The sequence below is a fragment of the Sugiyamaella lignohabitans genome, chromosome A (assembly GCF_001640025.1).
Source record: "Sugiyamaella lignohabitans strain CBS 10342 chromosome A, complete sequence".
NCBI lineage: Eukaryota > Fungi > Ascomycota > Dipodascomycetes > Dipodascales > Trichomonascaceae > Sugiyamaella > Sugiyamaella lignohabitans.
In genome coordinates this window covers 2,491,562-2,513,297 of record NC_031672.1, presented here as the reverse complement: position 1 = coordinate 2,513,297, position 21,736 = coordinate 2,491,562, and the positions used below count along the sequence as shown (strand labels likewise).

General features: G+C 45.7%; 7 protein-coding genes across 7 annotated transcripts; 3 read left to right on the top strand and 4 right to left on the bottom strand.

Annotated features, from left to right (window-relative positions):
- Positions 1–443: 443 nt before the first annotated feature.
- JJJ1 (Jjj1p) lies at positions 444–2,027 on the top strand (the record flags this gene model as incomplete). The annotated part of the gene is made up of 1 exon (XM_018882761.1): positions 444–2,027. One exon carries the CDS (start codon positions 444–446, stop codon positions 2,025–2,027), a length of 1,584 nt encoding a protein of 527 aa, XP_018735018.1.
- A 2,244-nt stretch (positions 2,028–4,271) lies between these two features.
- On the top strand, positions 4,272–5,648 carry EKI1 (bifunctional choline kinase/ethanolamine kinase EKI1; the record flags this gene model as incomplete). Its single annotated transcript, XM_018882760.1, has 1 exon — positions 4,272–5,648. One exon carries the CDS (start codon positions 4,272–4,274, stop codon positions 5,646–5,648), a length of 1,377 nt encoding a protein of 458 aa, XP_018735017.1.
- A 248-nt stretch (positions 5,649–5,896) lies between these two features.
- DNF1 (aminophospholipid-translocating P4-type ATPase DNF1) lies at positions 5,897–10,060 on the bottom strand (the record flags this gene model as incomplete). Its single annotated transcript, XM_018882758.1, has 1 exon — positions 5,897–10,060. One exon carries the CDS (start codon positions 10,058–10,060, stop codon positions 5,897–5,899), a length of 4,164 nt encoding a protein of 1,387 aa, XP_018735015.1.
- On the top strand, positions 7,593–7,892 carry AWJ20_795 (uncharacterized protein; the record flags this gene model as incomplete). The annotated part of the gene is made up of 1 exon (XM_018882759.1): positions 7,593–7,892. The coding sequence occupies one exon, from the start codon at positions 7,593–7,595 to the stop codon at positions 7,890–7,892; it is 300 nt and encodes a 99-aa protein (XP_018735016.1).
- A 93-nt stretch (positions 10,061–10,153) lies between the features above and the next one.
- On the bottom strand, positions 10,154–11,236 carry DNF2 (aminophospholipid-translocating P4-type ATPase DNF2; the record flags this gene model as incomplete). The annotated part of the gene is made up of 1 exon (XM_018882757.1): positions 10,154–11,236. One exon carries the CDS (start codon positions 11,234–11,236, stop codon positions 10,154–10,156), a length of 1,083 nt encoding a protein of 360 aa, XP_018735014.1.
- Positions 11,237–15,096: 3,860 nt separating this feature from the next.
- HWH4 (conserved fungal hypothetical protein) lies at positions 15,097–15,918 on the bottom strand (the record flags this gene model as incomplete). Its single annotated transcript, XM_018882756.1, has 1 exon — positions 15,097–15,918. The coding sequence occupies one exon, from the start codon at positions 15,916–15,918 to the stop codon at positions 15,097–15,099; it is 822 nt and encodes a 273-aa protein (XP_018735013.1).
- A 4,807-nt stretch (positions 15,919–20,725) lies between these two features.
- PPG1 (putative serine/threonine-protein kinase PPG1) lies at positions 20,726–21,700 on the bottom strand (the record flags this gene model as incomplete). The annotated part of the gene is made up of 1 exon (XM_018882755.1): positions 20,726–21,700. One exon carries the CDS (start codon positions 21,698–21,700, stop codon positions 20,726–20,728), a length of 975 nt encoding a protein of 324 aa, XP_018735012.1.
- Between the last annotated feature and the right edge of the window lie 36 nt (positions 21,701–21,736).

The window sequence follows — 21,736 nt, the reverse complement described above, 5'->3', positions numbered from 1 at the left end:
TATAGTTTACTTACGAAGAGGCTCAAAAATTATTTTTTCCTTCTATTAAGTCTTGCTCCATACTATAATCAACTACAATCAACATATTTTAGTGGTAGTGATTATGTAAACTTATATCGGAGCATGCGACCTATTAGGAAAACATCCATTATCATTCAACACTCAATGATATATAACATTTTCACTTCAGGTATTTCAATCGATAACCTCAGCAGTCTCACTTATACTTTCACGTGGGAAATCTCTAAAATTTAATAATTTCAGCTCAGTTGAGGGCTATTACGGTTGCGCCGCACGTTGACAGATTTCGCATCACCGTTACAGATTAGAAAATAAATTTCAGCAGATCAGCATTTGTTTATTAAGCTACAACGCCAGAGAGGCTTAGCTGACAGACGTTGTGTCACACGGTCGGACTCCACACATTCATTTAAATATAGAGTATGGGTACATCACAGAGCTCACAACAGAATATAGATCAAAGTGAACAAGAAATGGAGAAATCTTTATATGAAATCTTGGGGGTTGAGCCTGATGCTACTGATGCAGAGCTGAAAAAAGCCTACAAAAAGCAGGCTCTTTTGCTCCATCCTGATAGAAATTTCGACCGCGTTGAAGAGGCTACTACCAAATTTGCCAAAGTTCAAGCTGCTTATGATATTTTATCAGATCCACAGGAACGTGCCTGGTATGATTCGCATGGTTCAGAGGGTCGACCAGGCTCTAACGAACCTGAATATGGTGGTAAAATTACAAAGCAGGAAGAATTAGAGAGGTATCTGGATCCAGCATTATATGTGAATGTTGCATCTCAGCCAGATGATTTCTACTCTTTAATAGATACCTTGTTTCAACAACTGGCGCAAGAAGAGCATGAAGCAGCATTGGACGCTGCAGGTGGCAGCGAGAATACCAATGATCTCAATTTGCCCCATTTCCCAGCTTTTGGTAATGCTAAATCGAACTGGTCTGTTGAGGTTAAACCATTTTATGATAGTTGGTCATCATTCTCTTCCATCAAGTCATTTGTATGGGAAAACATTTATAGATCATGGGACGCTCCTGATAGAAGATCTCGTAGAGCCATGGAGATCAGGAATAAGAAAATACAAGATGCAGCCAGAAACGAGTTTAATGTCACAGTTCGAAATCTTGTCAAGCTAATAAAACAAAAAGATCCTCGAGTCAAAGCTCATAATAAAAAGAATCGCAACAAAGCTGACGATGCGAATTCTAAGGAGCAGGCAAAAAGAGATCGTAAGAGGCATACTGCTAAGAAACAAGAGGAGTACGAGGAGCAAGAGTGGGAAAAAGTCGGCCCTGATGATATTTTAGCCAACATTAATGATGATTCAGAAGACGACGTGGTGGATGTGTTCGAATGTGTTGTATGTGACAAAATATTTAAAAACAAAAAACAGCTCTCTGCACATGAACTCAGCAAAAAACACATTAAGAACTTGAAAGATTTACAAAGAGAGATGAGAAGAGAGGGTGTTGAGTTGGGATTCGACGAAGATAATGATAGTTTGAACGAGTCTGAGAATGATTTAGAAGAAAAAATCGTTGAAAATACCACTTCTGTCGAATCAGATTCACCAACACCACCTGAGGTGAGAAATGGGGGAAACTCGAAACCAAATGTACAATCTAGATTTGCTGCGCTGGACCTTTCTGACAATGATGATGGCGACCAGGACGTAGAGCCAACTCCTGAAAAAAGTCGAAACGACGAAGGTAAAGACGAAGGTAAAGACGACCGTATAAACGAGGGAACTCAAGGTGACCCCACACTCGAAGACCTACTTGCACAATTGGAGGACAGTAGAGGCAGCTCAAGATCGTCTACACCAAAGCCAACGTCAGGAAAGCCTGCCAAAGGAAAAGCAAAACAAAGGAGACAGAAGAAGAACCAGATTGAAAGCGAGTTTGCAAACAAGTGCTCGGTCTGTCAAACAGTATTCCCCAGTCGAAATAAGCTCTTTGAACATGTTAAATTGAGCGGTCATGCATCGGCCCCTAGGTGATATAATCTATTTCCTTGTATAATGCATATAACTATATTTATTGAATTAGTAGTATTCGTTACATTGCGCTTGTTTTGTCATGTGTATACAAACTGACGGCAATTTGAGCGGGCAACATCTTCTGGCTCTAGAGAACTGTCGAGTGAACGATAGTTGCATGCCTCGATTCATATGCAGGATAGAAGATTGGAGCATGATGAACCTATTGGCATTAAGAGTCTAGATTATTGCCAACGAGCGAGCAAAGGATTGACCACACCTCCAGCAGTCTAAATGTTTCTTGTTATTGTACTTCAATGAAGTAACTCATCTGCTTGAATACATACGATCGGTATGTCTCAGATATTAACCATCTGAGCTTCGCAGAATTGGCATAGGAAATAAAAGCTGGTACCGGATGCCCCACTTCTCTCAGACAAAATACTCATCAGTCAAGCACCCAACGACGCTCCGCTAAGCGGAGCACCACGGGGTCTGGGGCGGAGCCCCAGCTGCCGGAGGCACTTCGGGGTTCACCAAACTGGAGCTAGCAGACTCGATATAACAAAAGGAGAATGTTGTTTGGGGACCGAGTCCCAGTTGACAAATAAAAGCTTATCACACCAGTGTTAATGATCTAACTGAATTATTTGAGTAGTGAAAGTGATAGTTGAAGTGGTTTCCACTCATTCCTGTAAAAAAATACAGGCATTTTCACATGCTCCAAATCGCACTCCGCATGATGCCGTACACACGACTACATGCCATTCGCGGCATGATATCACGTGTGCAGCAAGAAATTCCTAAATGCGGGATGCACTTCATAATCAGGGCACTTTCATAGATCTCGCACTCTTATATAGAGTGATGCGAATCGCCGAATCCAGTGGCTTTCACATGAATCTCTAGTTATCAGAGGGTTACATGCATACAAGAATGACAACCAACAGTACCCCTGAACTATAGAACAGCGGCTGTGTGTGAGTTAGAAGTACCAGCTGACTGGAGATAGAATCAGTGGAACTTAGTGTTACCCTGTCACGAAAATATTTAGTATCCAACAAGAAATTCAACCAAAATTGAAAAAGTCCACCAATTAGTTCCGTTCTTCAATAGTTGCTCGGCGACTATCATCTGAACGCGACAAGAATCAACTGCGATAAGAACCACGAACTACTGATCAGTCAATTCGTAGCAAAGATATAATTTGATTTGTTAGATCCCTGCATTCGGCATAAACTTACGTTCTGATGCGCTGTGTGCTAGTAACTCAGGATTCCGAATTATGTCGTCTCACGAGTATATATCTTTGGGCCATACCCGCTATATTTATAATTGGTTGCTGACTTTTAAAAGCTAGCAGCCCGTCTCAAAGAATCTAGATATTAATTACAGTTGCTTCAACTTAATTTCTATTGCTCGGTATAGTGATACCACTCTGGAGAAATTGCAGGCCGCATGGCCAACAAGGCTCAGCATGGTTATAACCCGTTTAGGAGCTTTTCCTTACCGTTTCGGTATATAGCTATATAAAGATGGGCATATCTGCCCATTAGACTTCTACGATTACAAGTTTCCTGTTGAATTTTAATATTTCCCTGACAACACTTGTTGTTACGTTTTTTTGATTTTTTTTCCATATTAAATCTTAAGGATATCTTTTTTGATTGTAGTTTTTGGTTCAGACACGACTTTGCACTTTTCTTGCGTGTATTAGCGTCTCGTACATACTCGTAGTGGTAAAATTAGGGGGACTCGGAACTTTGCACTTCCTCGGTGATTACGCGCTGTAGAAGAAAAGCTAGAGCGAACGTCAAAATCCTGCACCAGTCCTTGAAAAAGATCGGATAGTTTGCTTTTTGGCTTTTGGATATAAGTTTTAAACTTCATAAGATCGTTACTTGACTTTCTTCGTGGCTCAAGTTTTACTATTACCCCGAACACGGAGTGCCGACAGCTGCAACACGATCTGTAACGCTGGAACTTTTGGCTTATATTGGTCAGGTTTGGAGTTATCAGGTAAAAGAGTCATTGACAGAACAGTGTTCAGAAGTATACGGAATACACGGTTTAGTATTGGAGATTAGCAACTAGTTCGGTCCTTTTTTCTTGTTTTTATCTCGGTTCGGATCTGTCCGTACAACTTGACTGCGATTCGTCTTAGAGTAAATCACTCAACATAAACTTCTCGAAGGGTTTTCTAAGCGTTCAAGTTGAACAAATACTCTCCTAAGTTATTTTAGTGATCTATCGACAATCATAAACATGAACAAATTAGAACCAGTGATCCTCGAATCTCGAAGATCAAAAGGATCTTCAACATCCAATGATGAAACTTCATCTGCTAAAGATTCACAAAATGATACCTCTCCGACTTTATCAACTCTTTCTCATGATCAACCATTACAATCCTATTCAGTAGATACCTCCTACGACCCTCTTTACGCCATGGAATACACTTTGACTCTCAACCAGGCAGAAGCTGCCGCTGCATCTGATCCATATTCTACCGTAAAAGAATTAGTGTTGAAGGTATTCTCTCGCAATACCACATCTCCTCCACAGCATAAGTACACCTTGGATATATCTGAACTGAAGGGCGGTATCACAAATGTGCTTCTTCATGGTGTTTATAGGACCGCTGGTGTTACATCACCTATTGAGAGACAGTTTCTAGTTCGCGCCTATGGTAATGGTACCAGTGCTATTATTGATAGGGACAGAGAATTTGCGACTCATCTGAGTTTGTATTCTCTAGGCTTGGCCCCTCCCTTGTACAGTCGATTTGCCAATGGACTTATTTATGGTTTCATCCCTGCCAAATCCTGTCATTATACTGATCTGTCTGATCCGGAAATTATTCGTGGTGTATCCAACAAACTGGCAGAATGGCATGTCAAACTGGATAGAGATATCATTCAAACCCAAATTATAGACACCAAGCGGAAATTCTCTTCTCAGCCAGGCCGCACTCCAAAGTTTGCGACAGATATCTGGGACGTTTTATCCCAATGGATTGAGACCATGCCCACTGGTGTTGTAAATGTTGATAAAGCTGATCTCAAGCGAGAACTGGTCTGGATCAAAGAGACTATTGGTAACGTGAGCCCTGAAGTTGTGTCTCATTGCGATCTTTTGAGCGGTAACATTCTCGTCCCCGAACAATGGGAAAAGTCAGACTATCAGACTATTTCCAGCGCAGATGTGTCAGAGTTAGTTTCATCTAAAGCACCATACAGTCCTTCACAGCTTGTAACCTTTATCGACTACGAATATGCTATGCCTGCACCCAGAGGATTCGATCTTGCAAACCATTTCATGGAATGGCAAGGGTTTGAATGTAAGACTGAGCTTATTCCAGAACCATCTAAATCGAATCCAGTGCTACGCTATTGGGCTTTCCATTACCTTTCTGCCTTGAGCCACTTTTCAGGAAGCTCAGCATCTGCACATGTCACCGATGCCGATATCGATAGTCTCATCCAAGAGCTGGTCTCCTGGTGGGGTATGCCCGGATTTTACTGGGGTATCTGGTCTGCTATTCAGTCTAGTATCAGCGACATTGATTTTGACTACAAAAACTATGCCACGCTGCGACTTAACGAGTACTATGCCTGGAAGAAGACTTACGAGAAAAATTGATGATGATAAAAATAGTGATGACGACGATACTTTAACGGGGGTTTGTTTTTGTTTTTTTGATATTTTGTCTTATATATGAATGCATATTTTTTATCTTGAATCTGTGGTTCTTCGGGACCCTGAGTAAGTCGAGTAGAGTAAGAGCCTGGAGCCCAGGTCGCGCCCTACTGCCGAGCTACTTCTAACACCTTGAGAATTTGTATATTGTACAGGAAATATATTGTCATACGATAAATATAAATTATTGGTTAATCTCTACTCATAACATGCATTAGTCCTTCAGCTGTGGTGAGGTCAGAGGTGTCCATTGAAGTTCTGATACCATTGTCCATTGAAGACCGTGGCATTGGTTGTTCCATACGCAGGCTATGTCTCAGCACATCTAAAGATTGTCTGGTTTGGGAATCAATTCCCGACTGTCTTCTATAGCTTTGCCTTCTAGCAGAGGAATTTGCTCGGTATGGTACCTGAGAGTTATCATTGTGGATAGCGTCAAAATCATACTCCTCTGACTTTATCTGGTCATTTCCAAATCGAATGTATTCTGGAGACGTCATTTCTCTTGGCTGGTCACTTCCGAAACTGTAGTCGGTTGCTTGTGGAGACTGCGACTTGCGCTTCCAAGGCATGCTATTGGATAATCTCTTGTTTAATGAGTTGGGAGTAGCAGATGTGGCCGTAGCACCAGATCCATCGCTCATAGAGGAGCCCATAAATGAGCCCTTATATGGAGCAATGTCAGGGCCCTTATTAGTGGGGAATGAGTTAGCGTTCTCCGCTTCTTCTTCCAAGCCATCATAATCTCCAAGATACCATCTTTCTCTGATGAGATCAATGTCTCTAGGGTGGAAAATTTGTTGATATGCCTTGAGCGAAAAGTGAGGTACCAAAGCAGCTATAACACCAACCAAAAGTACGGCCCAGTAAATAAGCGAGCCCAACATCTCGGCGGCAGCGCTATAAAACTCACCGGAAAAGGTCGAACTTGAGTAAACTCCACTCCAGAAATAGACTAGCAATGAACTGATAACGTTGATCAAAAGCGAAAGCCAATCCCATCTGAACTGGTTGGTCAAAATGTAAAGATTACAGGAAAGCACGGCAATCGAGCAAACAGCCAAACCCATCCAGAATCTATGATTCAAGGGTCTTCCATTGGAAGACTCAAACATACCGGTCCAGTAAATGAAATAGGGGAAAAAGTACGAAATGAATGATTGGTAAAAACCATCCACCATATATCGCCAAAACTTGCCTTGAGTCCATTCCAACCGTAAGATACCTCTACGATATAATTGAGGAACATGTAAAGAAATAACGTCACTAACATCTTGATCCAAAACACCCATGAAGATAACTGGCAAAGAAGTGAACGCCAAATTGAAAAACATCACATATGTATACTCAAACAGATAAGCGCCATCAAAACTTGACTCAATACCATACCAAAACAGAGCAAATGTAAACACAACGTTCTTATAAAAGAAGTTGGGGATCATTTCCGCCAGTCTCTTATACGACCATCGGCCATGAACCAGTAGCAATCTTGTTAGGAAACGGAATTGCCCAATAGCATAGTCGGACGACATGACTGCTTGACGACCCTCCTCACCAGCAATACCCACACCAACATCAGCTTCCTGGATCATAGCAACATCATTAGCTCCATCACCAACTGAGAGAGTCATGACACCAAGGGTGTTCTTTACCAAGCGTACAACAGCAGCCTTTTGGGCGGGACTCACACGGCAACATAGAACCGACTTGCATTGTTTACACAGAAGCAAGAATTTGGTCTTCAATTCATCACTAAGAGCAAGTTTAAGACTGTCACCATCGATAATAACAGCAAACTTAGGTGATGGTGGGTCGTGATTCTCCATAGCTTCCGCCAAGTCATCCAAATCACCTCTCATACCAAAGTAGTTGTAAAGATAATCAGAAATGACTCTTGTAGCACTGCTAATTGAGTTATCGTCGACACGAATGACAAGCAACTCCATCGAGTTATCGAGAAGATTACACGAAAAGCCGATGTTGATAGCAGTCTCGACCTTATCACCAGTTAGAACCCAAAGCTTGATACCAGCATCACTGAGAAGAGCAATGGATTCAGGAACACCATCTTGTAATCTATCTTCAATGGCAGTACCTCCAATGAGCGTCAAGTTACGTTCAAAGGCATCTGCAACTTCTTCAATCTTCTCTTCACGGTTAACAATTGCAGCAGCAGCAAGTTCATGACGACGGTTGAAATCATGGTATTCCTCAGAAGTAAGTTCACGCTCGGCAATACATAACGTACGCAGACCCTCGTTAGCAAACTGTTCCAAATGTAGCGCAGTCTCTTTACGGAGAACTTCTTGCTCACCAGGTTTCAGACGTGAATAAATAACACTATCAGCACCCTTACAAATAAGAAGAATCTTTTCTTTCTCACAGCCATCCTGGCCAGATTTGAACTTGACAATAGCGCTCATTCTCTTTCTAGTAGAGTTAAACTCCAGAGTGTTTAAAATTTGATACTCCTGTTCTACTCCTTGAACGTTCAAGATGACACCTTTTTGCGTTCTCTCCAAAAAGCTGAATCCAACATCACGAGCAGTAGCCACCAACGCAGCTTCGTCTGGTGACTGAGCTTTAAAGTCCAAGCGACCAGGATACTTCTTGCTCTTCTCAGTCAAGACCGAATGGCATAAAGCAAGAGCTAGCATAAAGTGGCCATTGGCCCTCTGTTGCTCTCGATCTTCTCCACTAGCAAGGTCTTTCACAAACCGAGAAGAAATAAAAGTAACCTCATCATCAATCAACTGATTGTTATCGCTAATCTGTTGCAATGACCTAATCATCTCTTTCTTGTCAGCAGCAATCTCAATTTTCATGCGTTGGGCTTCTTCAACAACATCGATGCCTTCTCTTTTTCTCATTCCAGCCATAGCCTCCGTGTATGCTTTACCATAGGCCATGCCGTTAATGGTGCACTTTTTGAACTCCATGATGTTCTGCGTCAGAGTACCTGTCTTATCAGAGAAAATGTACTCAATTTGACCCAAATCATCGGAAATATTCCACGACTTTGGCGTACAAGGATAGTCAATGGGCTCGTAGTACATATGGTAATCGCTGTAAATGAAAAACGCCTGGATTGTCTTTACAATCTCAATGGAAATGTACAGTGAAATAGGAACCAACGACTGATACAGAATGACTGCTGCCCAGAACGTAACAAGACCATCCACAGGAGGACTACCACCAATTGATCCATATTCGAAAAAGTCGATAGACGTGTTACTCTTGCCAAACTCTATACCGTTTAGCACACCAGATACAAAACAAAGAATAAATAGCAAAATAAAGTTGAACATTACCGAAATATTCAACTCTCTAGAGATTCTACTCCTCTTTGTAGGAGTTTGACCAGCATTGAGCATGATCTTGGTCTCGACACCAGTAAAAATTACCACGCCGATAACCCATTCGGTGTTTCTAAGCGAACAGCCTCTTAACAGCACGTTGTTAATAGATATTGGTTCTGATCTAGTGGCTTGCTCGGGATCATGTTGGTAGTCATAACTACCTCCAATACCCTCACCCATACCGTTCTCACTGTTATCGAGCCACTTGGCCACACCATTGTATGCATACAAATTTGGTAATGGACCCTCAGACTCGATCCAAAACTTGCTCTTCTCGCAGTCATCGGAATGTTTGATGCCCTCACCACACTTCAAAGCCTGACGAACCTTTAAATTAGACTCTCCATCCAAATTCTTAGTCTCGATATAGCAAGCTCCATCACCGTCCGATGTCGAAAGGACTACAATGTCAGCGGGAATCTCGTCGTTGTTTCGTATCCGAACAAAATCGCCCACTCGCACGTTTTTCCAGAAATCTTTTCTAAATCGAGCCTTTCCAGCTGATGGATGAGTGTTGTCAACAATTGGTGCAACTGGTGTGTCTTTGACATGCGCAGTAGAATCTGCAAAAGGGTTCCGGCTATCGTCATAGCTGTTTCTCATACCGTTTCCTAAGTCTTTTGTTGTACTATCTCCCATATCCGACATGGAGTAAGAGTTGCGCATGGAATAAATAGTAGTGGCTCTAGTGAGCTCATGGCCAATCTGGTCACCGCTAGCAGAACTGTCATAGGGTTTACCCATTTTCTTGAGCTTCTTTTTCTCTCTTTGTCGGTTGACGGCTCGAATAATCCGCAACATCAACCGCGTATTGGCTTTCTTAAACTTTCTCCATGCCGACACACTCTCGTCTGTCACATTGTAGTTGTGGTTATATGCAAGAATCTCTGTAGCAGTATTGTTCAGATCCAAATCCAAAATCGTCCGCCTGTAATCCTCAATAGCGTCTTTCACCGCCGTGATACACACAATCACAATAATCGGCACAGCAGCCATTCCTGCTGACGCTACTCCAAAAATCGGAAATGCCTGCTTCAGTTAGTCTTCTGTTTTTTTTTTTTTTTCATAGTAGGCACATGCCTCCGGCGGCTAGGGCTCCGCCTCAGACCCCGTGGCTCCTCTCGCTTCGCTCGAGTCGGACGTCGGGATGCTAGACTGTGAAATACTTACACCAAGAATGACAATAAATAAGAAATAGACGTTAGCCACGTTTTGAAACTGAAAAAACAGGTTCTTCGGCACAAACGACAGCGGCGTGTATTTCGTTGTGCGGATCTTGTTTCGAGGATAGTCTACTAATGGGAGGCCAGTCTCTTCATTTAGCAACTCTTGAGGAAGAGGCATGTTGAAGTATATTTTCCTGCTTTCAGGCGTCTCGTCGACTAGCGACTCTGATGACTCGTTATCATGCATGGTACCATGGTGGCCGTGACTATTACTCCGGCTATGGCTTCGACTGTGGCTATTAGAATGGTCGTTGGCGGTGCTGCTAGATGGATTACGACTGAATATTGACTTGGATCGTTTTGGAGCATTTAGTGGTCGCCCTTTTTTATGTCGTTGTGTACCCCATCGTGTTCTCTTCATCATAGTAGGCTGTCTTGCCATTTCGTTGAACTGAGTTCCATCTTTAGCAGTGAACTCGCCGTCATTTCCTGCCAGTTCACCTCGTGGTGTTCTTGTTGAAAATGACACTCCTGCGTGTCCGGCAGTCATAGCCGCTGCCGATGCTAATGCTACTGTGCTTGTGTTACCATTTGTCAAGTTAGAATGTAACACATCTACAAACTCATCTTCTGCTTCATCTTTTTCGTCCCATGATCTATTGCTTCTTGGGGTGCCAATGGGACTTTTACCAAAGGAAATATGTCGTTGTGGTTGTGATTTTATACGATCTGATGCTGAAGATGATGAATGTAAGATGGCTCTACCGGGTCTCTGAGGGGAGCCGGTACTAGGTAAACGGGGACTCGTTATATACGATAAAGGTCGGCCCTGCTCGACCGTTGACATGCTGTTATTTGGAGAGGTGGCTACTGCTGCAGCAGAAGGGATAGCAGATGGACTGGCCCTCTGCATTTCAACTCCCTCTTCATCCGAAAGAAACGGATTGTTCGAGCGAAATGACGTCTCTGACGTGTCGTGAGGAGGTGTCGGAGTTCTAGGTGACATGTTTAAACCTGCCAATCTAATGGCTTCTAAAATCAGTCTGCTAAATGTCTACTGTAAAAAAAACAGAAGGAAAGAATTTAGGATAAGAATATTAGCGTACTGAAGTTGACAATACAATAAACCCTAAAGGCCAGTGACTAGTGAATGAAGTCAAGCCAGCAAGCCTGAGGTGTTCAAAGGAAGTTAACTGTAAATAGCTGTATCTAAAATAATAGTTAGTTTCAACTGTTAATACTGATAAGAGCATAGGAATAATCGGTACGAGCCAGTTTGACAACAGCCTTCCACCGCCAAAGTGCTGAAACTAATCAGGCAACTCACAGTTAAGATCAAAGGAACCCAAATAAGAACAACCGCTACTCCCGGTGTTGATAACACTTACAGTATCACAAAGACAGAATGGAATAGAATAAATCAACGAAACTTAAGTGACAATAACCAACATAAGCAACGGAACTGATAACAAAGTTGACGGTTAATATAAAATAATTTCAAATGCAGGAAAATGTTTTTTTTTGGGTTCTTTTTTCACTTTTGTTAGTGCAACAAAAATAAAGCCACCACTAAGATTAACTAGCCAGCTAGCTTTTAATCTTGATTTTGATATTATTATGAATGAATGTGGAGACCAGTTTGGGAACCGGAATAATCAAGACAAGGCTATAAATAATAAGGTTAATATTGGGCGGGTTTCCCATAGCAGATGTTTCAAAGCGGTTGAGGTAGAGGTGAGACGAGCGGCAAAACCGGTACATGCGAAAGCGGTCAAATATACTCCAGATGTGAAGAAATAAATAAATAAATATATGGGAAGAAGTCGACAATAAACTTAGTCTCAACTTGTAGAGTTTTTGATTGGTGTAAGATTGAGTCGAGGGTATTATTACTGGTATCGCGAATAATGCGAATCAATTTGGGCAAGCTGAATGAGCTGTCGAATAGTGACGCCAGCTAGTAACTTTGGGTAGTTGAAAGTGGTAAAAATAGTATATCAATGTTATGGCATGGGCTCGTTGTTGATATACTTTGTAACGCAAGTTTCAAAGGTACTTCAGACAAAAATGAGTATACAAATGACTGTACCGTGCCAATTAGCTTGAATGACCACGTAAATGAATACCAAAGATAATCAGAAGCCCAGATGAACAAATCATATGGCCGGTTCAGATTTAACAAACAATCAGGTATATGTATGTCGGATAGCGCAAGGAGTTATCAGAGAAGAAAGAGAGCAAGGGTATTATCTATACAGCTTGTACTGTTGAATCAAGCGATAGCTCGACTGAAGCTTGCTGGTATTATGATGTATCAACACTATCAACAGGATCCATGCTATCCATACCTTTAATCACCAGTATTCATATCACGATTGTATATCCATCAATAGTATCAGAATTAATACCACCAACAACACCAATACCAAAAACACTCTCAACTTCGAATCTTCTTAACACAACTGGTCTGTCTGTCCAATTCCATACCATCATCACGTAGCTGGCGAAAGCAATATTACTAACAACCACTACTACACTCCATACTCAGCACTACTATTACCACTCCACCACTCCACCCTTATCAATTGCCCCAGCTTTCTCCAGTCTTCAATCTTCAACCATATTCAATCACATCCTATCACGTCCAACACATACACCACACTGATTACTACTTTGTTGCACTGTTACTGAAATTCCAACTGACATCGTCGAAATAACCTCAAAACGTGCCACGGCAAATTTCACCCCAGAATATCGACCACCGATGTCCATGAAATACCCACCCCATCCAACCGAACGTCTCCAGTTTCACCGCCTACTCATCTGACCCCAACAACCACTCACTAAACCTCGTGTCTACTTACATTTCGTTTCTATTGCCATAAGACAAAAAAATTCGTGATAACCATACACCGATGACAAACTAGATACCCCACTATGATATGTGCAGCAGCAGCGGTGACAATAATTTTTTACTGGCTCTATAAATGCCTAAACCAACGTGTTTCCATGTATCAGGGCCTTTCTAGTTAAGAGAGCGATATAAAAAAATTAAGGTTGCCGACACGGTAGATATTGTGCTCTGTGTAATCTCTTTTTTTTTTCAAAGAATCAGAAATTAAAAACTGCCAATACAGGTGTAGCCTCTTTTGAAAAAGAAACAAGCGAAAAAAAAAAAAATTGAACCAAAAATAATAATAATAATAAATGAAAAAAAGAATTTGACAATAAAATCAAATCTAAATTAACCCCAATATAAACCACAGCTGGACCGCCAATAATAGGCCTGCCAAGTCAATTGTAAAACCCCGAGGTAGAAAGTTATATTATGTGTCCTCAAACTTTATTGTCGACGTTGACGCTATTAACCAGTTCAAGATCAATTAAGCTAATCAGCGTGGTCGACTTGGCCCTTCTGGGAACACCGCCGCCGGGCCCAAATTCACGCCTAAACCCTCATCCTCTGCAGCCCGAACCTGCCGCAGCTGCCGCTGCTCACGCTTAACCCCGTCCCGTCCCACTGCCCTCTGCACCTGCGGGCCTCTACGGCTTACTTAATATTATCGCGGACGGCCTAAACGCGACTGTTCTAGTTAGGGTTAAATTCCGGGAGGGGGGGGTGTCTGCCTCCGGCGGCCGGGCTCTGCCCGGACCCGTGGCTCCTCTCGCTTCGCTCGAGTCGTTTACGTTGGGGTTAAATGTTGGAAATTAGTTTTGGGCCCCGTCGGATTTGCCCGGAATTCCCCTGGAAACAGACTCGAGCGAAGCGAGAGGAGCCACTGGTGCGGGCAGAGCCCGGCCGCCGGAAGCACACACTTTCCGGCCCAGCGTCGTCGCTCGGATCGGATTTAGCTGGACCGATAAGTCCCAACTGCATCCACTGTCACCCGTCACCCGCAGTGAAGGGGATGGGTGGCTGCTGGCTGCTGCAGCACGGGTCGACGCGCGTGTTGTCGTGCTGGAAACGCCAGCCTGAGTGGATTGGCCATGCGTCGGGCCTGCCCAAAAGTGACAGCTGCTGCCGCTGCTGCTGGTCTGGGGGGCAGTGACCTGTCGCTAGGGTCGTGGAACGGCGGCAGCCCACCGTCATTTCCTGCCGCCAGCCCCACGTCTGGCCGTTGTCGCTGTCGTTAGCCTCTCATGCTCGCTCCACCCCCTGCATAACCCACAAGCTCGAAAACGGCCTGTCTGCCTGCCTGCCTGCCTGTCGGAACGGAAGGTCTTTCGGAAGCAGCGTCCGTAGCTAATTCAAGCCTCGAACCTCTTCCACTGAAACACCAGTCAAAAACGTTCTCGTCCCGGTCATCTGACCCTTCAATGATCGAACGAACCAGCCAACCACCAAACCACCACCAAAAAAATATATCACCCTCACCAAGTAAACCAGACGCGACCCTCATTCCACCGGCCCGCGTCACCCCCTGAGCATCACCTGCTCTTGGCGTGTGTTCTATTAATACTCGCCTCGAGCCTGCTAACCACACTCGGACCCTTGCCTCATTTCTCGAGGGGATTCTGCCTCCGGCGGCTGGGTCTCCGCCCCAGACCCCGTGGCTCCTGCTTCGCAGGAGTTTCTGGGACAGTCGACGGAAACGACTCGAGCTTAGTGCCAAGGGTCTGGGCGCAGGGTCTGGACCCTGAACGGGTCCATGTGCCTCCGGCGGCTGGGGCTCTGCCCCAGACCCCGTGGCTCCTGCTCCGCAGGAGTTGCTGGGACCGTCGAAGAAACGACTCGAGCGAAGCGAGAGGAGCAGCGGGGTCTGGGGCGCAGCCCCAGCCGCCGGAGGCAGACGCAGGGTCCAAAAGTCTGGGAGTGAAAAATTAAATTAGATTGAGATATATAGAAAGTAAGGGGGTAGCGGTGGGTTAGTTGCCCTTCTTGACAAGGGGAGTGAGGAGGTTGTGGATGACTTCGGAAGCTCCTTGTTCGATGTAGTCGCCGTGACACATAATGATTCGGTCCACGTTGAGGTCGAGAAGTTCTTGGGCAGACTGTTTGTCGTTTCCAGCCAGTTTGGTAATAAGATTCTTCGCAAGACGGCCGTCGACACTGAAGAGTGAGGTGGTCAGAATGTGTTTCTGGAAGAATTTCCAGAAGAAGCCATTGCCGCTCTGGTTCAACAGCTTTTCAAAAGCTCGATGGGCTGGCAAGTTGGGGAATAGGTCGGCCGTGAACAGAGTATTCGTGGGTTTGTGGAAAAGCGCCAATTCCTGGGTCTCACTGTTGGGGAAGAAAATCGTATCGAACTCGCTGGCAAGTTCAGTGGGCAAATCAGGATGTAGATTCTTGGATCCGAATAAAATGTCGAATTTGATGGTGTGACCTCCGTCTGGTTTCTCTGTCTTCTTCAAAAGACCGTCCATACCAATAACAGTGGCATCAGGGAACTGCTGGGTCCATCCCTTAATAGCCAAGAAATGCTTGTTATCTAGAGCAATCAAGTACTTGACATTGGGTTTAATATGTGGATCAGTGATACCACTAAGTTCTCGTAAAAGACTGTTGGTCTCGTCTCCCCAGGGAGTCGGGTTGGTTACGACAATAGGGTTTCCTGGTGATTGGAGTTTGATGGCGGCACTTGTGGATGCAAAAGGAAGGAAATTGAACAAAAAAAATGGTGCTCCATGAACCCCGATAGTCGGGGTAATGATCTTGGTGTATCCTCCTACTGGCTGAACGTAACCCATTGTAAACTCAATTGACTGTCTGCTGAAATGGATGCTTAGTGTATATAAACGAATAATACTTCGAATGAAGTGATAATGGCTATGTTGTTCGTTAAACTGATGGATGTGATTTCAGGCTGGTAGAACAAAGAAATCTCGTTCAGCGAACTACCAAGCTTAAATAGCTCGCTAGCAGGCCTTGGCTTCCTGATCTAACAAAGTACAATTGCTCTAGCATCCGCCGATCCCAGCATCACCCGCGGGTCTGCCTGTCATCGATGAATAATCTCGGACGCGGCTCTCTTGCCTATCCAACGGCGCTGCATCGTGCAAGGCTTATCGCGCATGAGATCGGCGGGCTGAGCCCTGCCAGGGGGCGCTGCCTCCGGCGGCTGGGGCTCTGCCCCAGACCCCGTTGCTCCTCTCGCTGCGCTCGAGTCGGGGGTCGGGGAAGACCGTGGGGTCGAGACCGTGCCTCCAGCGGCTGGGGCTCCGCCCCAGACCCCGTGGCTCCTGCTTCGCAGGAGTTTGCGGGGACCGTAGACGGAACGACTCGAGCGGAGCGAGAGGAGCAGCGGGGTCTGGGGCGGAGCCCCAGCCGCCGGAGGCACGGTCTCGACCCTCAGGATGAATTGTTTATGCTTAATGTGCAGGATGCATGTACGCAGGGTCCTGTTCAACCGTCGGTCATATTAATTATTTAGAGTGGGGGGTGGAAATACGAGTCGGGCTATGTCTAAAGAAGCGAGAGTAGTGTGGTCGGGCTGAGGAGCGGGATGCGGTTTGGGGGGACTAGCTCTCGATGCAAATGAAACAGAGGACGCAGAGCGCTGCTAGACCGGAGCAGCTGAGGGAGGGGGTTAGTGAGTGTGTCATTGGCAGATGTGGGTGATTGGTTTGTTACTTACTCGTCTTGCCGTACTTGCTGTTGTTGAGCTGATTGCTGTTGGATGACAATGGTGTTTTGCACGTTGTTGTTGTTATTGGCGTTGTTGGCGGTGCTGTTGTTGTTCATGTTGGCGGCTTTGCTGTCTTTGGAGTGCACCTGTACAGGTTGCGAGATGTACTCGTCCGATGGAGTGCTGGGGTATCTTTGAGGTTGTAGATTTTGGTTGTAGGGATTGTAGTTGTTTTGGGGTGCGGGTGCGTAGTAGTCATGCTGAGGTTGTGGTTGCAAGGCGTACGACTGGCCGTAACCTGGCTGTGGTTGGTACCCGTGACTATTATAACTTGGATTCTGGTTATAGCCAGGTGGCCCGCTGTAATAGCTGTGGTCCTGGTTATACTGAGTCTCCTGGTTTGTTAGCTTTCCTGCTGTATGCTTCTAGTCTCAGGAGACTTACTGTTTCCTGGTAATATGACATTGCTGGTTGTTTTCTTTATATTATATTTGAGGTGAACTTTTCTTTATCGCAACAATTGTGATATCATAAAGAGAAAATGCTGGCGATGGTTCAAGCTCTTATATAATAATTACCTTGGAGTTTTCAACAAGGGGGGGACGACAGGAATTGGAACTGCTGTAACTGCCAGCTAAGCCAGCAGCAGCTAGATCTCAAACGGGATACATGCTTGATATTTCAATCCTTCAAATAACAGAAACGATCTGCTACGTTCTAGCTTTAATGATCGCTTAGCTCTAAAGTCAAGCATATCTTACATGTGTGACTTGGGCTGTACTGGTTTTGATCTTACCATGCTTGTCTTCTTGCATAGTTTTACCATGGTTTTCTTGACTGATTCTGCACAAGATGCAAGAGAAATAAACCATCTTTAGAAAAACTCAGCCGAGATTGTTTAACTGCTTGTCTCTACTTGACTCCTCACTTGACGGGTGCTCAACTGTAGACAAGTATGCTATATTTGGATATACTTTTCTGAGTCAGAAAACGCTTGAATGACCAGGCCAGATGGGCAGATTGACTCGATTTTCTGCTTATCACATGCATCCACCCGTGTTCTCCAAAATTCCTCCCTACTGTTATTTATCGATTTCTTCAGAATCTGAAAAAAAAAAATTAACCTTTCAATATTTAACAAAATAAATGCTTGTGAAGCACAATTAGAACCCACATACACTAGAAAATATTTCAAAAGAAATAGTAATTTTAATACATCCCAGGCAATAGCACAAAAAGCCAAGCCCCATTGTTTGTATCGATATTTGGACACCAGGAGGCGGATTTCAATTCCAGTCCTGTTATGACCTGACTTCCCTTCGATCGGACGGAATTAAGTCCAAATGCAGCACAGGCTATTGAGAATTAAAGTAGCTTGGGCTGCATGCGTCTGCATAAAGATGGGTGCTGCTCTCTGTATGTACATGCAATCACAGGCATGTGATATAAAACCGACTAAGCTACGGGACGAAGACAAAACCAGTAATAGCTTTCACGCCTGACTGCATCTCTTATCAGCGGGGTCAATGATATATTTATAGGTCATAGGGTTTATTCTCTTTCCCACCACACGATACCTTCCCACCTGCTCCCTCACCTCTTCCCTCGCTACCAATTCCACCACCACTCAAACCCATTATTCATGCTGACAGGGACAACTCCAACACCACCACCCAAAAGATCACACCTCGTCTCTCCGAACCGGAAATAAGGGATCTAAAAGCTAAGCTTAAATATCAGCTCCCACCCTAATCTTAACTGATTTTGAATTATATTATCGTCCATTAAAACCCGCTAACCGCTTCGCGTCCACTGCAGCCAGCAACGGTACCCCGCAGACCAGCACCACAATTGCCCAACCAAGCCGGTGCTTATCTGCACCGCCAAGCCTGCCAACTAGGGCCAAAACACACTCGCTAGTCCACTGCCTCCGGCGGCTGGGGCTCCGCCCCAGACCCTGGTTGCTCCTGCTTCGCAGGAGATACCGGAGATAGCGGGGTTAGCGGGGCAACCCGATGCAACGACTCGAGCGGAGCGAGAGGAGCAATGGGGTCTGGGGCTCCGCCCCAGCCGCCGGAGGCATGCTCCCCACCCGGACGGGCCCCGGAAAGAGGTTCGACTCGAGCGGTAGCGAGAGGAGCCACGGGGTCTGGGGCAGAGCCCCAGCCGCCGGAGGCGTCTGGCCCCCACAGAACCGTTTCCCGATCCACCCGTTGTCTGTGTTGAGACGGTTTGTGGGAAGATTCGAGATTCCAGGCCGGTTCCTAGGGTCGTGGAGGTGCAGAAAGCTTATCTAGGTTACAGGTGCTTGGCAGATACTATCATGCACCGTTGACGTGCCAAGAGGGGCCAGATAGCGGCAAGGGTTGCTGATACGGTTTTTGCCATGAAGTCGAAGCAATAACCAGTGGTACCACCTCTGAGACAATAAAATTCGTTGTTTGTGTCGTACAATTTCAATACAGTTGACCAGAAGCCAAACGACCAACAGCCCAACTCACAAACGCGATAGCTAGCCAACTTCGACGCATAAAACGGCATCGAACCACTGCACCCTTCGGCATCGAACACCAGCAAACATGCGAAGAACCCATTTCCGTCCGTCATCAGAAAACCCCCGAACCCCCTGAACTCTCGAGCGAAGCTCGAGCCACGGGTCCGGGCAGAGCCCGGCCGCCGGAGGCACACCCCCCACCCCAAAGAAAGCATGAATACTGTGAAATTACACTAATTAAGCGACAAAAGCAACCAGAATAACCGTCACGCGGCAGTGTCAGTTTAGTTCAAACAACAAGCGAGACACTCCTCGAGGGCACAGCACATACACAGACCACCCAAGCTGGCACCAGTTAGTAACGGGGGATAGTGGCAGATGCCTCCGGCGGCTGGGGCTTTGCCCCAGACCCCATAGCTCCTGCTTCGCAGGAGTTTGCTAGGCCGTCGACGTAACGACTCGAGCGTAGCGAGAGGAGCCACGGGGTCTGGGGCAGAGCCCCAGCCGCCGGAGGCACATTTCCAACTTACAAAGCACCGCAACAGCCCGATCCGCCGCTTTGTTGAGGCTGTTGTTGAACGTAGACAGGCTGTTGTTGGGGATAACCGCCTCCATAGTGAGGTTGTTGTTGTTGATAACCACCTCCATAGCCACCTTGTTGACCGTATCCTTGCTGGCCATATCCTCCCTGTTGGCCGTAACCCTGTTGTTGTCCGTATCCTTGTTGGCCGCCATAATAGCCACGGTCGCCACCTTCTTGGCCGGCACCAGCTTGCTTTTGTTGTTAGAAAAAGACCGAAGTCGAATCACAGCGGTTTCAGCAAGCATGCATCGCAAACGCACTTCATCGCATGGTTCCATCATCATACGGCAACCTCAGGCACCTCAGTATCCCATCACCACCTCCTCTTCCACTTACACCACCGCCACCGTAATAATCTTTAGCACTCATTCTGAATGGGACTGTGTTGTGTTAAAATGTTCAAAACTCGCTATAACTCAGACCGGTCTCGCCAATCTCTACTCGTCACTCAAGCTTCGTATAACTAGTATGTTATGAACCTAAGTAGCTACATACGAAAATCGTCCTAAAATAAACAAGGCGCGATGTCGGCGGCGGGTTCTGCACGGCTGAAAACCCCCATCGGGCCAGCCACCAGCCGTACAGGGCGGTGCTTCCCTCCGGCGGCTGCGGCTGCGCCCCAGACCCCGCGGCTTCTCTCGCTCTACTGGAGTCGGCGATGGGGGTCGGCCTCCGGCGGCTGGGGCGCTGCCCCAGACCCCGTGGCTCCTGCTTCGCAGGAGTTGGCTGGGTTCGTCGACGCTCGACTCGAGCGAAGCGAGAGGAGCCGTGGGGTCTGGGGCGCAGCCCCAGCCGCCGGAGGCACACCCCCCTCCCCCAGAGTAGTGAAAGTAGAAATAAATATTAGGGTCGTCACAGGAAGTATTCAACAGGTTGGGGTTGTGGGAGACCGAGGGTGGCCACGTTGGGGTCCTCGACCAGCATTTGTGAGTGTTCTTCGTTTTCGGGAGCTGCGTCGAATACGTTGAAAAACCGTTCGCCGTTGATGCCTACTTCGAGCACGGATGCTAGGTTGCCGCACCGGTAGCAGTAGTTGGGTGCTGACCATACGGTTGATAGTCGGTCGTCGAAAAGTACTTCGTAGCCCTCTTGACATAGTTGGTGTGCTCGTAGAATGTGGTTGATGTCGTTACGGTCCATGAACTTTTTCACAATGGAAAGTCCGAAGGTATATCCAGCTCCTCGTGGTGAAAGTGAGAAGTCGGGTTTAGACTCTTCAGGGTCAGACCAGACAAGATCGGCCATGGGCCCTTCATGAGGGATTTCCCTGAATCTATCGATGATTTTGATCTGGTCTATTGAGTGGATAGTTGGTGATAGACCTCCATGTACACAGAAGATAGAGTTATCAATGACTACTGACAGGGTCAAGAAGTCAAACATGTCAGTGAAATATGACCAGACATTGGCAGACCCGTATTTCCGCACACATTCCGTGTAGAAGCCATATGACTGAGTGATACCTCGACACTCGTGGTTTCCACGAATCAAGTATATTCTGGTGGGATACCGCAGTTTTAAACACACTAGGAGTGTTATAGTCTCGACACTGAACAGACCACGGTCTACGTAATCTCCTAGGAATAGGTAATTTGTATCTGGACAGTAGCCACCAATGCGAAAGATTTCCAGTAAATCATAAAACTGGCCATGAATATCGCCGACTACTGTCACTGGTGCAGATATATGAACCACATTGCTCTCTTTAATTAATAACTCCTTGATCTTGGAACACAGTGCCTCTATAGTTACTTCTGGTAGCAGCTCTCGCTTGTATAGACGCTCGATGCACTCATCGAGGTCAAGCGAGCTCACCAGCCCCGGCATGGCTGAGTCTAATGTATGTATGTCTTGTATTGTACC